The sequence below is a fragment of the Apostichopus japonicus genome, chromosome 14, assembly GCF_037975245.1.
Source record: "Apostichopus japonicus isolate 1M-3 chromosome 14, ASM3797524v1, whole genome shotgun sequence".
NCBI lineage: Eukaryota > Metazoa > Echinodermata > Holothuroidea > Aspidochirotida > Stichopodidae > Apostichopus > Apostichopus japonicus.
In genome coordinates, this window is record NC_092574.1 from 25,766,621 (window position 1) to 25,783,434 (window position 16,814).

The 16,814-nt window shown below is 38.3% G+C and overlaps 1 protein-coding gene across 3 annotated transcripts in view; it reads left to right on the top strand.

The window, feature by feature from the left end:
• Window positions 1-16,729, top strand: part of LOC139979791 (uncharacterized) — a 39,409-nt gene extending 22,680 nt beyond the window's left edge. For all 3 annotated transcript variants that reach the window (XM_071990899.1, XM_071990901.1, XM_071990900.1), the window contains exons 3-6: window positions 6,006-6,250; window positions 7,488-7,804; window positions 9,335-9,453; window positions 9,975-16,729. In XM_071990899.1, the coding sequence (XP_071847000.1) occupies window positions 6,006-6,250; window positions 7,488-7,804; window positions 9,335-9,453; window positions 9,975-10,684 (1,391 nt within the window). In that variant the 3' untranslated portion in view covers window positions 10,685-16,729. The remainder of the gene's footprint in view (window positions 1-6,005; window positions 6,251-7,487; window positions 7,805-9,334; window positions 9,454-9,974) is intronic.
• The last annotated feature ends 85 nt before the right edge of the window (window positions 16,730-16,814 follow it).

Below are 16,814 nucleotides of genomic sequence, written 5' to 3' on the forward strand. Positions count from 1 at the left end.
AAAAAAACTTTAGTTAGTGGATATATACTACAGTGATAAAAATAAGTTATATTTTGAAGTGTTCAGGAATAAGTGCAAACGTATTGACTGTGGTAGCACTATTTCACAAACCAGATAGTAGATATGATGACAAACACTGTGTGTGTCTGTTATCTATTGGGCATCCTGTAATGCACCCACAGACATCAACTGGGCAGGTTAGACTCTCAGGAGGATAATTATTTCACATGGGCCCTTTTTTGCACTCATCCTTAAAATAACAATATACACAATGTTTCCCATATTTGCCTGAGCCCTCCATATCTTAATTCCTGGTTTCCCCTTTAAATCTTGGACCTAGGACTGTATCTCCCCTTGACCTCCCCACCCCCTCCCCTTTTCCCTCTCATCAGGTCAGGCCTGAATGAACTTGCCAATTGACCAGATCGTGAAGTCAGCCAAAGAAGATAGAAACATGGACTTGGGATCTTGCGTCTGAATAAACAATTTGGTTAATAACCCAATGGTTGATAGTCAACCATTCAAAACAGTTGTTGATTATCATAATTTAAGTTGGTTAAGTACTGAAAGCTAAACAAATGTTGTCATTTTGATCTCATTGCTCCTATATAGGGGAGATGAGATATTGTAGTTCCTTTGCCAGTTTGGCCATATATGGCTATGTCAGTTGCCATAGCAACAGTTGCCATGGTAATGGTTAATTTTCCTGAGTAGCTACTCTCAGGGAGGGGACCGGGGTGTCACCCATGGTAGGGTACCTCAGGGGGACCAGAAGTCCATGACTGAGGGAGGGGTCAAACGTGTGCGTGGGTGTCTGCGTGTGTGTCCAATGTTTTGTTAAAAACTCCTCCTAAATGGCTGGCCCGATGTTCTTCAAACATGGTGGGAATGTACCACAGGGTGAACCCTTGTGTCTCACTTGTGTCGTGGGAAACAAGGTCAAAGGTCATGTGGTTAAATGTCAAATGTATATTTTATACCGATACTAAGTCCTTAGTTACAGGCCAAGTGAATATGAGGAGCATAAACCCTAGCCTATACTAAACCTAGCCTGAATGTAACTGTTATGTTTGGCCTGGACAAATGATTAATTCTACTAGGCTACAAAGTACAATATTGTGCCTGGCATGGTCCAGTTATATCTGAAAACTTAGCTTAATTGACAGGCTTTGGAAATCCGCGATATATATACTGCATTGTGTCTAGGTGCGTAGCCTAGACCTGTCTATTCCCTGTGTCTAAGCGCGCAACAGGACAAAGTCTGCCTAGTCTATGTATAATAATAGATTCTTATATAGCGCAATATACCTGAGGCGGTCTCAATGCGCTTTACAACAAAAACAAGAAAAGGTATTTTAAAGCAAAATAAGAAAATAAATGTGTTTAAACTATAATATGTATAAACTATAATAACCTTTACATGGCATTAGAATTTCACTGATTGACAATGAGTGGTAATCTTGCTAACTGTGCTAAAAGTTAGTATAAAAATTTACAAACCGATAATAATAATAATTTTATCACGGATAGAAGCATGATTCTGGAGTCAGGACTCCCTGACTAGTTTTGTTCAGTGTAGGGTTTAATAACCAAAAAATGTAGCCATGTTAACTTCAAAATCAGTAAATGCCAGATTGCAATAGCTATTAGCTAATATATAAATTTGTTCACAGGAAATCAGTGTTTGCTGGCAATGAGATATGCAACTCCTTGGATTGCCCTCAGATTGTTAAATGTGGTTTCTTTGTATCCCATAAAGTTACTAGGTGCTGTTACAAAATCCATTAACTTACTATTTACTCCTATCAGGGTTATATTGAGCATGCATAAGATAGACAAATTGTATTACTTTTGAGATAATGATCTGTGTGTCTTACGATTGATTCAATCCCAATTCGGCTCAAAATAGTTTTGCAGCTGAAATACTTGAATAGAAGAGATCACTGGGACATGATCATATAGTATTACCAATGACATATATTCAACTTTGAAGTAGTTTCCTAAGGAGGCCAAGGTGTTTGCATGTGCCCACACACTCGTTGACATTAAACACAAAGAAAAAGAAGGCAATAACTGTATTACTTCTTTTTGTCTTCATAAGAAATTTATTGATGACAGTTTTCTTATGTTTGTACATTGATGATGAAATTGAGGTTGCATGCTTCTTATTCATGATATTGTCATTGCATGGGTCTGGCCGTTATTGTTCATCAAGGGCATGTGAGTCCTTCAGCTCGTTAGAATATTGCCGACGTGAGCGTAGAATGACATTGTATGACAATTAAATAATGTCATGTTGGTGTTTTGCTTTATGTGTAGGTTGATCTACATACATGCAAAGTATGAAGTTCATCCAAGCTTTATGTTTGGAAGTAGCTTTTACACAAGGTGTTCAGACTTTGACCTCTATAGAGCACAAATGACATTAATTTGACCTCCATGAAATACAACAAATTAGTTTTGTTACTCTTTTAAGGTTGACCTAGCTGAATAATAAATATGAAGTTTTATTGTAGTTTTCACTTTTGAGATCTTTGTGTTTGCAATTTTTTCAGACGTTGACTTTGTTTAATACTGCAAATTATGACCTTTGGCCTCCACGAATAATCATGCAGATTGTATACTGACTGAAGCTGAACCTCATACCTCTGTATGAAGTAATAATCAAAGCATTTTTAATTTGGAATTCTTGTGTTTACAAGTGTTTCAGACGTAACCTTATATGATCTCAAATGACCTTTGACGTCAGTGGAAAACAATAGGAACCAGTGGCGGATCCAGGATTTCGCCGAAGGGGGGGCCCAGATGGGAAATGCCTAATTGTCGTCCTGGGGGAGGGGTCTAAGGGGATTGGGTGCCCCCCTCCCCATTGGGAAAATTTCACAAAATATGGAGGTCCTCGGTGCAATCTGGTGCTACTTTTCGTGAAAGTTTGGAGTAAAATTTATTTCCAATAAATCATGTATTCATGGTTTGCCGGGCATATATTTGCAATTTCGAGCAATGAGCTGGGATTTACGTCTTTGGGGAGTAGGTGGTGATGCAAACTACTTTTTACCAGGCTACTCCAGGCCATTTCATCTTGGATGCCCCCTTCCAGATGGAGACTATTGATGCAGTCAGAGTGCCCCTCTCACCTTCACTTTATCGGAATGATGGTGTACTCTTTTTGCAAATTTATTTACAAAAAATTACACGCACGGTGGCGTAGCTAGGATTTTTTGAGTGGGGGGGCATGGGGGGCTGTTCTTTCTTGTGGGGGGGGGCGGAGTTTACTATCTAAGCGGAGCGCCACCTTGGTTGGCGCGGAGCGTACAGAGAAAATTTGAGATTTCAGCACCCCCCAGATCGCAGGAGATGGCACCTGTGAGGCAAAATAGCAACCAAAAAGATGTGCAACTTTGGTGACAGAAATGCAAAAAAAGTTTTTTCTCTTTCATGCTGACTGGCCTTGCCAACTCAGCCAGACTTTTAACTTGAGGGAAGTTGGCATCATTTGTCGTTTCAAGCTGTCAAGGCCTTTCTCCCAACTCAAACTCCTGTGGGCTACCGGTAGATTTGCAGGATATGCCCACATGTGGACTTAAATAGCATTAGAGGAAGGGGGTGGAAGACTAACACGCATCGATGTTTCGGTAATGGTCCACATTGATGGCTCGGTGCTTATTAGGCCATTTATTGGGTTTCTTGAGGCAGCTGTCATCAGAATCTGGCTTTTTGTGCCAATCGATGACCGATAACATGTATTGGTATGTAAATCTCTTCTTCATATATCTAGCAACACTCTAAAAACAAATGAGTGGATTTCATTCCATTGGAGTGATCACTCGGCGCACTTCAAATTAAGAGTGAAATTTAACTCTATTGGAGTTAACCCTCACTCCTAATATGAGTGAATATAACTCTATTAGGAGTTAAGATTTACTCCAATGGAGTGGAAATTCACTCTTATACCGGAATGTGCTCAGTGATCACTCCCATGGAGTGAAATTCACCTATGTTTTTATCAGTACAGTACAGTGCATATCATCATAGACGTACATACGTACGTACGTACTACGTACGTTCGTATATCAGACGCACTCGATACCCACGATACGATACGGTCCTGGAGAAACTATTTCCACTCATCATTTTTTAAGGCGATACAGTAGTGAGTATTGAACAGGCACAGCCGCATGTTTGCAGGAAATTCAGAATTCCCAATATTTTATATCTCTACCAGTAGTGAAAATCATGTTTCGACAGTTTCGTGGACATAAAAAGTTGTTTTGTGGAATATTCAATGACATATCAGGGGCGGCTGCAGGATTTGTGACAGGGGGGGGGGTCTGACTGGTCCAGCCGCGCCTGAATGTAAGACTATCTAAGCGGAGCGCCATCATCGGTTGGCGCGGAGCGTACAAGAAAATTTTTAGCTTTACAAACCCCCCAGATGGCCGGAAACGGCACTTCCCGAGTATTCTAAGCAGCATGTACCTATAGCCTGAAAATATGGATCTCATGTCTGCAATTTCAGGCCCCCCGTAGCTACGCCACTGATCACGCATGGGGCACTTTCCCTCGAACGCGGTAAAAAAAAAAAAAATCAGGATTTTCAAAAAGGGGGGGCCCGGGCCCCCCGGGCCCCCCCCCTGGATCCGCCCCTGGGAACCTTGTATCGACTAAGATGGATCGACAAACCAGTATAAAATAAAACCATCACACATGTGCATATAAGTTACAGTATTGTGTTTAAAGGCCAAGGCATGATCACACACACTCACACATACACCATGGCATATGGACTGGAATAGTTTTGGACATAAACACCCACACCTATTTACTCTTGTTGATTTTTAGGGAACTATTATCTTCTTTAAGCCCTATAGACAGAGGTAATGTTGATACAAGTACTTGAGGTCTGTGTATACATTGGGTGGGCCAAGGGGAACAATCCCTTTGTTACAAAGGTAAATAGCTACTTTTAGCTGATTGAAAAGCTAATTTAACTTGTCAGCAACACTGGTTGCTAAGCCGTTGTCAAAACAGTGAGTTGGGTCTGTAGGCCCATTTCCTTTCATTATTGCCGGGATTACCCTCAGAATTAATCGTCTGTCTGCATGGTCTAGAGGAGGGTTTTTTTTATTATAAATGTGTTGAAATATTTTCAGTTTTGTCAAATATTATTGCAGTCCTTTAGTTTTTCCTTGAAATTTTGGAATATTGAAATGGATTTTGTCTGAAGTAATCAGCTGATTTTATTAGCATTGCATGTACAAGCTGTTTTGGTTTCTCGCCATAGGCAGGCTAATAAACTTTGCAGCTAAATTGGCGTGTGCTTGTGTGTGTAAGTACATGTGTATTTAAGTGTACTTACGATGCACAAACTTGGGAACACTACCATGAAGGTTTGAGGTCATGTCAGATGAGTAGAGGTCAAAGTGAAAGCCTTGCATGAAACTATTATTGAAGTATTATAACTTGGATAAAGTTTGTCCATTCATGATAGATTTGCCTTTTAAAGTGCAAAAAGTCTAGTTTGTTGGTGGAGGAGGTCAGAGGTCACTTGAAGTTAATATGCATGATGTGGGAAAAATTGATAAATTTTGTATTTGATATGTGGCTTACCCATATTGAATTTGAAGGTCCTATGATCTTTGCTGGGGATCAAAGTTCATCTGATGTTAACGTGTGATTAATATGTAAGAATCTTAAAAGTTGCATTTTTGGCTAATTTGATGAAATTTGCTTGAAACAGCCTAGCCAGATTCATTTTTAGTGCATTCCACGCTTTGCTGTTGTTTATGTATGTACATAAAATATCTTTAACAATACATCTCCATAGGATATACCGATACACAGAAGCGTGTGCATGTGTGTGTGTAGGCCATACAATAATATTCCAACAGTGTTTGTTTTCAAAAAGTTCAAACAGAGTTCATAGCCTTCCCAATATTCTACTTCATTTCACAAATCATTACTGTTGCCTTGATATCGTCTCTTTTTCTTTCTTTTTTCTCCAGAAACAGCATCACCTCGGGATAGAAGAGATTTTACTTGGGTGTCTGAACATTCCCAACTTTCATCCTCTCCTGAGACGACGACACCTACCAACTCGCTCATAGCTGCATCTGTTGGATTTTCATCCGATATTATACGAGAGGCCATTCAACCTGGACTCACAAATGTATCAACAATTTTGAGCCCATTGTCTTTATCACAAAATGTTACTTCTGTAACATCAACAACAGGTTCAAACATGATTGCTGTAAGTCAAATTTTTCTTACTTTTACGACACTCTTTTTTGGTCCACATTTTTGTTTTTATTTGACTTGTGATCAATCTGTCATCACAGGTCTGTATTGCTCCTCAAAGTATGATGTTCTGTATTTAAACGCTTTAAGTGGTAATAGATTGATGGATAACTTGTACCTAGAGGATCCTGCGATGTCGTGTCAGGGAAAGATGCGCTGTAAGTAATAGAGGAACAAATGAAAATTGCTGACGTAGCTTACATAGGCTACTGATGGCCACATTTACCTGTAGTCATGTAATAGCTCCATGCTGTAGTGTAGGCAGATGATACTGCAGATGATTATTGTTAAACGGCATTGGTGCTGCCCTCAAAAATGTTAGAAATTAAGCCAAATAGTAGTCTTGCCACTGTTTTACAATTTAAATGTCAAGCTGGCAGCTTTTTTGAGTTGATTTGCCAGATCTCTTCAATAAATTTGCAAATTTCACCAGGGCATTTAGTAGAATATGTCCCTCTTCTTTCATCAGCAGCAAATAAAATTTGCTCTGGACTTTCCTTTATATAGCCTCGCAAAGATTTCACAGAGAAAAAACGATTCATCATTTTTAAAAAATTCCCCTTGACCTCAGGTATGCTTCCATTGGCAATCACCTCCTAATTTGGAATCTCTCTATAAATCAGTATCAGCTTACTCCCTGGTCCTTACAGAATGACATGTATCTTAGTCACAGCATGGAGCTATAAACAGATTATAGCTCCATGGTCACAGTAAATGACATGAAACTAAACCCCGGGACCTCTAGGCCTCCATCACTCCAGTGAAGATCTGCCTAAACTTGCATTAACACTTGGGACCTTGGTTGCTATTCTCATCAAGTGGTTTAAGAGGCCAAATTATGAGCTAATAGTTTATTGTGTAATGATAAGTATCTGACAGAGGGATTGGGAGGGGGGTGAGGGTGGGGGAGAGATGGTTGGTTAATGCAAAGAGGATATGAATGAAATATTTACTTTTAATAATGAAATGTAACCAGCTGCTTAAGTAGACGTCTGATACCTGGTTGTAAACAACTAAATATCTCATTGGATTTAACCACTGTAATATCATATTTCATTATTCATCGACTGTTTAGGACAACCAACTTGTCGTGTAAGGGTAACCTGTAATTTTCTTAAAATCAATCCAGTCCTCTACTCTGTAGGATTTGTAGAAGATTCTAGTCTAGTTTCTTCTTTTTCAACCTGCAGTTTCCATCCCAAGTGAGTCCCTCCTCTATAGCATCCCTCCAGTTCTCCTCCACGAATAGTGTAGCGCCCTCTTTGTACCACGGTACCGTCATCGCGGATGCCAGCGCCAACCTAGCGACGAGTATGGCAGTCCCAGACCACTATCAAGTCCATACAGAACCTTTAATATGCAAGTGGCACAACTGCTTTGAAAAATTTATCCGCTTGGAGGAGTTGGTGAACCACGTCAACGAGCGCCACGTCCGGCTAGAGAAAGAAGCAGAATATTGTTGTCGATGGGAAGGCTGTGCTCGAAAGGGAAAAGGATTCAATGCAAGGTATGAGAGAGGGTACAGTTACTGTAAGGCTAGTGTTACAGTATGTGTATGAAGAAGTACAGTAAGCCTCTCCCTCAACAGACTTTGATTGATTTCTTGGTTAAATGAATGGCCCCTGTCCTGATAAGATCTTTCGCATCCAGGGGTGAGGGACAATTTCTAAGGGGACCTCTCCTTCCTTTGTATAACAAGGAAAACCTGAAAGGTTTGAAAGGTTAGCTGGAACTTTAGACCATGTATATGTGGCATATTTTCTTTTCTTTCCTTTGTGATCTGTTAGAAAATCAGACATTATTATCTGTCTGCCTGCTTGCCAGAATACTAACTTTGACATTGTAAATTCATTCATTCATTCATTTATTTGTTTCTTCACAATATAAATACAGTGAAGGTAACTAAGTGACAAAACATATCAACAACAGGGAAAATTGTGAAAGGAAGCACTCAAAAAATGCCAGAGGGCTTGTCTAGTAGAGCGCTCCCATAAGTGAATAGAGAGAACAATACAAGAACAAAGTTTGCATATCCATATAATATATAACAATTTTCTTAGGAATGTTACGTAAAGTCAAACGAGTTGAAAAAGATTTTCCAAGATGAGCCTTACCTACCTTCCTCTTTTATCTTGTCTTACTCTTTATTGATTTTGAGGAGAAAAGTTACCAGAAATTAGAGGAAATTAAAAAATTGTTTAACTGTAACTGCCTTTCATTATTTGTCAAGTTTTAAAGGTCTTTTCCCAGATTTCTGTACAAGCTATTCAGCATCTTACAAGTTGACAGTTCCTTTATTTCTCATTAATATCATTGGCAAACAAATGTAGGGATTTGTGAAATGAAGTAGATCTACCTTTAGTAATGCTATCAACTCTTTTTAATTCTTATAATTTTGTCATGGTTTATATTATATAAAAGAAATGCTATAGTCATGAAACCCCAATTGTTGTAGCAACTTTCAAATATCACAACAAATAGAGAGGTCAGTAGATCCAGCACCTTTTTAGAGACTATGCCCACCCACCTGGTATGGTGTGTATATCAGGGAATAGACCTCTATATAGATATATATATATATATATATATATATATATCACATATCATATATATGTATATGTATATATATATGTATATGTCGTTGTGGGTATTATGGGACTTACCAAACCTTATTGCCTGATGGAGCTTACCCCAAAGGAATTAACCCTACATGGTGGTGGTTATTTGGTTAAAGGGAAACCCTGAGCTCTTTCACCGGGGACTTGTGTCTAATGCAGGCACCAAACTACACTGAATATGTGCAGTGGTGTGTTGCTTACACAGTATCCATTTGAGTTAACTAGGTTGACTCCTGAGGAAAGTTTCCAGACAAGGTTGTTGAATTTGAAAGCAGCTGTTCACACATTTAGTTGTCTGTGTCAGGGAATATTTTGGTGTTAAACCTTTGCATAGCAACATTGAAAGCTCCTAAGTTTGTCTTCTTATAAAAAATATGTTTTTTTCTCTTTATCTATCAATTTCCTTGTTTTTCCGACAGGTACAAAATGCTGATCCACGTACGCACACATACGAACGAGAAACCTCATCAGTGCCAGCATTGTCGGAAATGTTTCTCAAGACTGGAGAATCTTAAAATTCACACACGCTCTCATACAGGTAAGAAAGTTCCATGAAAGTCACTGGGTGGGTCCGGTTTACAGGTCTGGTATTTCTATTGCACCTACAGGTCTGGTTCTATTGTCCCTACAGGCCTGGTAACTGAAACATTTGCTCCTCTAAAACCCTCCTACTCTCCCTTTTGCATCCTTGTTAAACCCTGTTAGTTGCTGTGTTAATATGTATTTGTGACTTTGATTAATCTGTTCCCTACAATAAGGTAAAAGGAACAGCTCCATGGAATCAGAAAACATTTGTAATCCACAATAAACATGTAGTCCCCTTCACCATAGTATCAACATTATTGACATTTTACACCCTAAATTTACCCCCCCCCCCCTGCCTCCTACCCTCCCATATTTACCATATAGAGAAAGTATTATTGCTTGCATTGCTGTTTTAATTTTTTCAGTTAAGCATACTTTTTCAATTCAAGCAGCATATTGACTTTTATTGAATCTTTGCATCATTCTGAACAAGTCCAGTATGAATGCCTTTATCTCTTTTATCTCTAACTCCAGGAGAGAAGCCGTATGTTTGTCCAGTAGAGGGCTGCAATAAGAGGTACTCAAATTCAAGTGACCGTTTCAAGCACACAAGGACTCACCACGAGGAGAAGCCGTACTCTTGCAAACTGCCAGGGTGCACCAAGAGGTACACAGACCCTAGCTCCCTTAGGAAGCATGTCAAATCTCACGGACATTATTCTCGAGAGCAGAGGACTAAACCTTCCGAGAAAACCGCTCACAGTATGAGCATCTCCAACTTAATAACCTCCACGACGCCCACAGTCACGGCTACCAACCAACTCTCTCCTGCCAGTATGTTGGCGTCGTTACCGTCGTTCGCCACTGCAGGTACCAACAGTTTATCAGAGAGGGTCATCATGTACCCCATCTTGGTGCACTCTCCAGCCTTGCCACCACACTACAGCTACGTAACAGTTCCCACCGGTCCACTTGCCTCTCTCCCGTCGACCCTCTCAAGCCCTCTGCTCTCCAATTCTGTCTTGCCGTTAAACAGCATCGCTAAACTTAGGACTGATAGTTTTTACTCGGCCTTGTCACCCTCGGTGCTACCTTATTCCTCCTCCTCCTTGTCGGACCTACCTGCGAGTGAACACGGTCATAGCGTATGCAAGAGGCAGAAGAGGGAGGACAGTCCTTTGTCTTTGACCCAGTATACTTCTCACCCCGAAACCAGGGATATCACCGTGGCGACCAAGTCATAGCTGTACCTGATATGTCTTATAAAAAAAGGAATATGCAGAAGCGATCAATTCAATATTTATTAATGGTGGAAAGAAAGCAACCTTGTCATATTTCTAATATATTTATAGCTGCTTTTCAGGGTACTGTATCTAATTTTACGCTGGAAGATAAATGATGAAAAAGACATACATTCTATTGACCTTGAAAAAGGAGAACAAATTCCAATGACAAAAAATACTGAAAAATATATATAATGCCGTAGGCAAGCAGTTCATTACATCATTACACCCAAAAAATGTATGTTTGATCTTTTGCCAGCACCTGTAGCCATACTTAAATGTATAATGAAATAATACAGCACTAGGGAACTTCTCAATAGAGAAGTAACAACAATTTCACTGTTCGTCTCTGTAATAGCAGGACATATTCTATCTTGCTGTGATGAATGGTATATGGCAATGATGATAACTTCACTTTGTGCCTGATATATAAATTAGGCTAGGCCTAATGACCTGTGTTGTGGGAGTGTTGTGGTCCTATCGTTATGTTGCAATGATAAAGCACTGATAATGCAAATTAGGCTGGGAATAGAAACATTGTGTTGTGAAGATGTTGCAGTCCTGATGTTAGACTATAACCATTTGTAATGTCACACATGGAAATTGGGCTAGGCCTATTTACATTTTTGATGGAGGTGTTGTTTAGAGCATGCTAAATTGCTATATATATATATATATATGTATAGAGCTAGTTTTGCTCGAAAGCTCTGCAAAACCAAACATTGGCTGTTTTACTTCCAATCACTTACCTAATTTAATTATTGTATCTCACTCGAGATCCAGCCTTTCTCTAAATGCAGCATAGTTGTTTAACAGTTTTTCCGTTATTCCTATCTATATCTTTCACTGTTGGTATCTAATTGATCCAACTATGCTTCAAAATGGAGAGCAACTTTGAAAACGCTTTGACGCCTTTCCGAAAGCGGGTTAGGTATCGGCATCACCTTTCCAACTACAGACTATACCGTAATAAAATAGTTTCAGTTCCTGCTACTCCTTGTCACTTTCGGTGATCATGCACTGAAGAAGAGCTAGTTTTGCTCGAAAGCTCTGCAAAAACCAAACATTGGCTGTTTTACTTCCAATCACTTACCTAATTTAATTATTGTATCTCACTCGAGATCCAGCCTTTCTCTAAATGCAGCATAGTTTTTTAACAGTATTTCCGTTATTCCTATATATATATATATATATGCATTGCAACATATGATTTTGTCAGATTCATCAAATTTTCCAACTGACAAGAAAAAAGACAAAGTAAAGCATGATGATAATGATGAAATCATTTCAGTGTGTGATTAATATTACTGTTCCATATTTCGGTGTGCTGCTGCTTGTTGCCCAGACCTCGGTGGTGGTCTTCATCTTAAAGGAGACACAAACCCAATCCGAATCACTGTTTCATGTGATAAAGATATCAACTGTGATGTGAACAAATTCATTAAAGAGTGAATGAAAAACCATATTCCATTTGGGATTTGTCATAGACTAAATACAAAGCTGAAGGCTTAATCAAGTTTATAATATGACATCATAATCAAGCCACATGTGCTTCGATGTTTTATTTATTACAATATTTATTTGCTGCAATGGAGACGTGAGTTTGTTAAAGCTGAATCTAAAATATTTAAAATTTAAACTTTCAGTACCTGATAATATGAAATGATAAACAAAGAGAAAGTTAAAGGTTGCAGCACATTGTGGGCTCCATGACATCACAGTTTTTACAAAATGAAATTCCCCTGACAAAAGGAACATAATGTTTCTTAGCTGTCTGTGGGAGGTGCTCATCGCAAGGCATTTAAGCAAATCAGTAAAAGATGATAGTTTGTTCTGTCTCCTTCATGCAGCTATGAACAATAAACAAAGATGAACGAGCACACCAGTTTACCTGTTCAAGTAATCTTATCATTAGGAGTTGCCTTGAATTCAAAATTATCATGGAGGCTTTTTTTGTAGCCGTTCTTTTGTCAAACTTTGTAAAAATATTAATAATAGTTATCAATCCTGATGGAACAAAGAAGGGACTCCTGCTGCTATCTATACATTTGACTGGGTATTTGTCCTTGGGGGGGGGGGGGGGGTGTTGAGGGTGGCAGGTTCCATCTCTTTCTACCTTGTCAGGTCATCAGTCAAGCAGTATGGATGATCAGTGTGGGTTCTTTTATTTTGATATTCAGCTGGGGAATATTTAGACCACTGCTATTAGGTGTGTGACCCTCTATTCAACCGCACAAAAAAAAATTCAAGAGTATTTATCTGCACAACCTTGCATTTAAAGTTAATTATACACCTAATTTATAAATCTATTATGCATCAGAATTTTAAAACTTTACAATTGTTTCTGTGGAGGGAAACCCTCCCAATCCCCCCCCCCCCCCCTCCCATTGCAGTCATCAGAATCCAGCCCTCTATAAAATCATTCATTCCCCTCCGACCCTTCCATAAAGATTCAAGCCCTGTACCAAAGTCGAGACAAGATTTTAGAGTTAACTTATTCTAAATGTTGAAAAGTCATAGCTGAGAGCTCAATATTGAATATTATAGCATAGTTAATACAGTCAGATTGTATTACCTGTTACAATATTATATTGTAATTAATCAAACTTGTTAAAAATTGTTAAACTGTTATATATCTTTTCAAGTCAATTCATGCCATTATGTTTCTACGACAGCAAGTTTTGTTAAAAGCATCCCATGAAAATTTGCATTTGTATTCCTCTTATGTCATAATTCTGCCAACTTCCAATTTTGGAAGTTTTTTTAAATGAAAAGGCCTATTTATAACATAAATTAACACACTTTTTTCGATATTTCATACCTGGAGTGTATCCTCACGAGGGGTTGATGTGTGCAGTACTGTGATACTGTATGTCCATTGACTTTATTAATCCCCAGCAAAGCGCATCGTATTTTTCAGCATATCAGTTTTCATCGTTTACAAGTATTGGCGAAAGTCAAGAATTGGCGTATATTCAAGGGTGACGTTTAAAGTTTTCATTTGAGTGATTGTTACATTCTTTGTGCCATAAAAAATTTTTTGAGTTGTTGAAAGTGGATGTAAAATCATCCCACAGATATTTTCAGTTTTTAGAGAAAAATAAAGGTATATATATATTTATTATCATCATTATTATTGACTTTCGGTCAAAATTATTCAATAGTTTTGTATTCATTAACAATCATGGTCAGTACCAATATTGCATAAATTATAAAACTAAAACAAAAGAAAAAAACACATTTTTCATTCTTAATATTCTAAAGCTATATGTGTGACAATAAAAGCACCTTTCTATGGAATAGGGCAGTCTAAATAAAAGAATGTCGAAGATTATTTGAGAACAAAACCTGCCGCAACACTAGCACTGAGAATGTGAAACAAAGAGCCATTTGCTGCTTGAAATACCCACACAAACTTAGGTATTACTGTACTATCATATAATATGAATGTCTGAAGAAACTTGTCAATATATTATTGAAGACTTTCGTTTATGTTTTGGTATAAAAATTGGAATACCCTCGGTTTGAACCCTTGCAGGCAGGGGGGGGGGGTAGAGGTAACAAGTTAAATAGACAGATCGGACTGACAGTTTAATGTAACTGGTAACTTTCATTGGAGTATTTTGGATGTTTAGTACAGATACTTGTTCAAGAGTACTCATGCCAAACACTTTGTACTCAAACTCCTAGCAAGGGCAATTTACTTGTACTCATGCTGTTGTACTTGTACTCATGCTGTTGTACTTAGGCTGTTGTACTCATACTCTTGCTGTTGTACTCATACTACAAGTCATGAATTAAAACAATTATCAGTGAGATTGAAGGAATCAGGTGATGAAAGGGCTGCTCTCTACTACAAGAGATTGAAAAGCCAGGCCCTCTGAACTTTAATACATTTGCCTGAACAAGGCTTTTACAGCAATAGATAAGCAGTTTGTTAATATTTTCTCCTGTTTCGTGGTTGTAGAATGGAATAAACTCATGTTGATACAAAACATTAAGGCTCAGATGAATGTCCTAGGCTCATTACTGTCACTAATTAATGTATCCACGTATTAGTTTAAACACTAAAATTCATAGAATGACATACAAGTGATTATCATTGAATTATTTGTGGTTATTGTTGTTTTTCCTGAAAGCAAAGATCAGTCAATCTGAAATTTTTATCATCACATTTTTAATTCACTTTTTTTTTTTTTCATACTTCCTTCTTTTTCTTTTCTTTGATCTCTCATATTTTATGTAAGTAGAATGCAATGTTCTTCATAAGTAAGCTAGATTCACTGTTGCACTTCTAAAGTGTTGTTTGTCTGATTGTATGTACGTACTATTTTACTACTTTGTCTTCAGATTCTGGAGAATTTATAGTATATTTGCTACAAAAATTTATTTTGTTTTTGTCATTTTTTGGTGGTCCACGGCTTTACTTGTCTTCTGCCGTTTGTCCAACTTCAACGAATAAGATGAGATTGCAGAAAGAAGGGAACCAATTTAAGTAAATATATTTGTATGTATGTATGTATGCATGCATGTATGTATGTATGTATATTAGATCCTCCTGCAAGCAGGAACTCGCGAAGAAGCCTCGTTGGCTTATCAAAGCCGCAAGCTGACCGAAGTCAGTCTCTTACATTCATATTTAACGTCCATGATTATGAATTGTTAATTGTCAACAACTCTGTAACTGGACGACATACATTAATCTGGGAGTGACTCGATTTGCCGTGAATGTAACCAGATGCTCTAACATAGCTCATCTGTGTGACTGTCTGCTGAATTTAGACACAGAGAATCTGCCTGTCATGCCATCGTGATGAGGTCTGTCACATGGCAACATTCAAAGAGCCCTTAAATGTGTTACCAAAGTATAACTCTGTTGAAGATCCTTGCTAAAGTGTCTTCACTTGAAAGTATGTTTGATGTGAGCCAAAATGAAGTACGATTCAGTTCACAAGTATAAGACTTGTTCCTTGATTTTGGCATCTTTGACGTGCATGGAATTTCAGAGGAGGGGGGAGGGGCACATTCCAAACTGTTCCCCAACTGAGTTAGGTACAGGGGCATGAACCGATATGGACGGGATGAAGGTAGATCAAATAAAAGAAGTACCAATGATGGTCGGTGCAGATGTGGAGTTGTTGAATGCAACTCCCATGTATGGAGAGGAAGGGTCTTGGGGTTGCTGCCCAGTAAAAAGTCTGAGGTATAGATATCAAATGATAAATGAGGCATATTCAGACTGTAAATTAGGTCCATTTATATAGGTCTAAACACAAGGTTGTGTACTAATTACCTGTGAATTTTGAAAACCTACTGACTGTTTTTCTCTGATGATAGAGGTGAGGGCCCCTTTTGTGCATGCCACTAACCAAGTTAAAATTCCACCACAACCATCTCATGAGTAATGTCAGAGTATAGTTTCTCTCTCTCATTGTCCTATCAAAATATAACCCTTGGAGGAAAGGTCATCAAAATTGTACAAGAAACCATTTGACAAATTATTTGACAACTATCAGCTTGATTTACTCAAAGTGAAATACTTGAATCCTGGGTTTATTGGAATCGTGCATTCCATGCTAATGAGCTTAACAGGCATGTTTCTTGCAGTGTGTCTGTGTAAGAAGATCTTTTATTCTGGTACACCCTGCTGGCAGTCTAGCCTTGAAAATGTTACGTTACTGTTATGTTTTGATATGGCGCGGTAAGTTAATATCTCGTGCAGGATTAAAAGCGTAGAATTTTTTGCTTGCTCTTTTTCTTTCACATCAATTTTTTTTTTTTTTTCATATCAGAAATATATGAGGTTGCAGTGCATTCGCACTGATACTTTAAAACGAAATTAAAGGTTTTTTTTTCAAATTCATTCCATCAACGAAGGCAATATCATTGTTTCAGAGGAACTAACAGTCCACACTACAGCTGAAATTGAATCTGAGAACACCAGAATGATATGCCCAGAAAATTATTGGCCTTTTGCCAACTATATTTCATTTAAAGATTTTTTTCTTCTTACCATTGCAGGAAAGTAAACTACCATGTCCAACAACCCCCCCCCTCAACACATCTTCTTGATTTTCTTATCAGCGAAAAT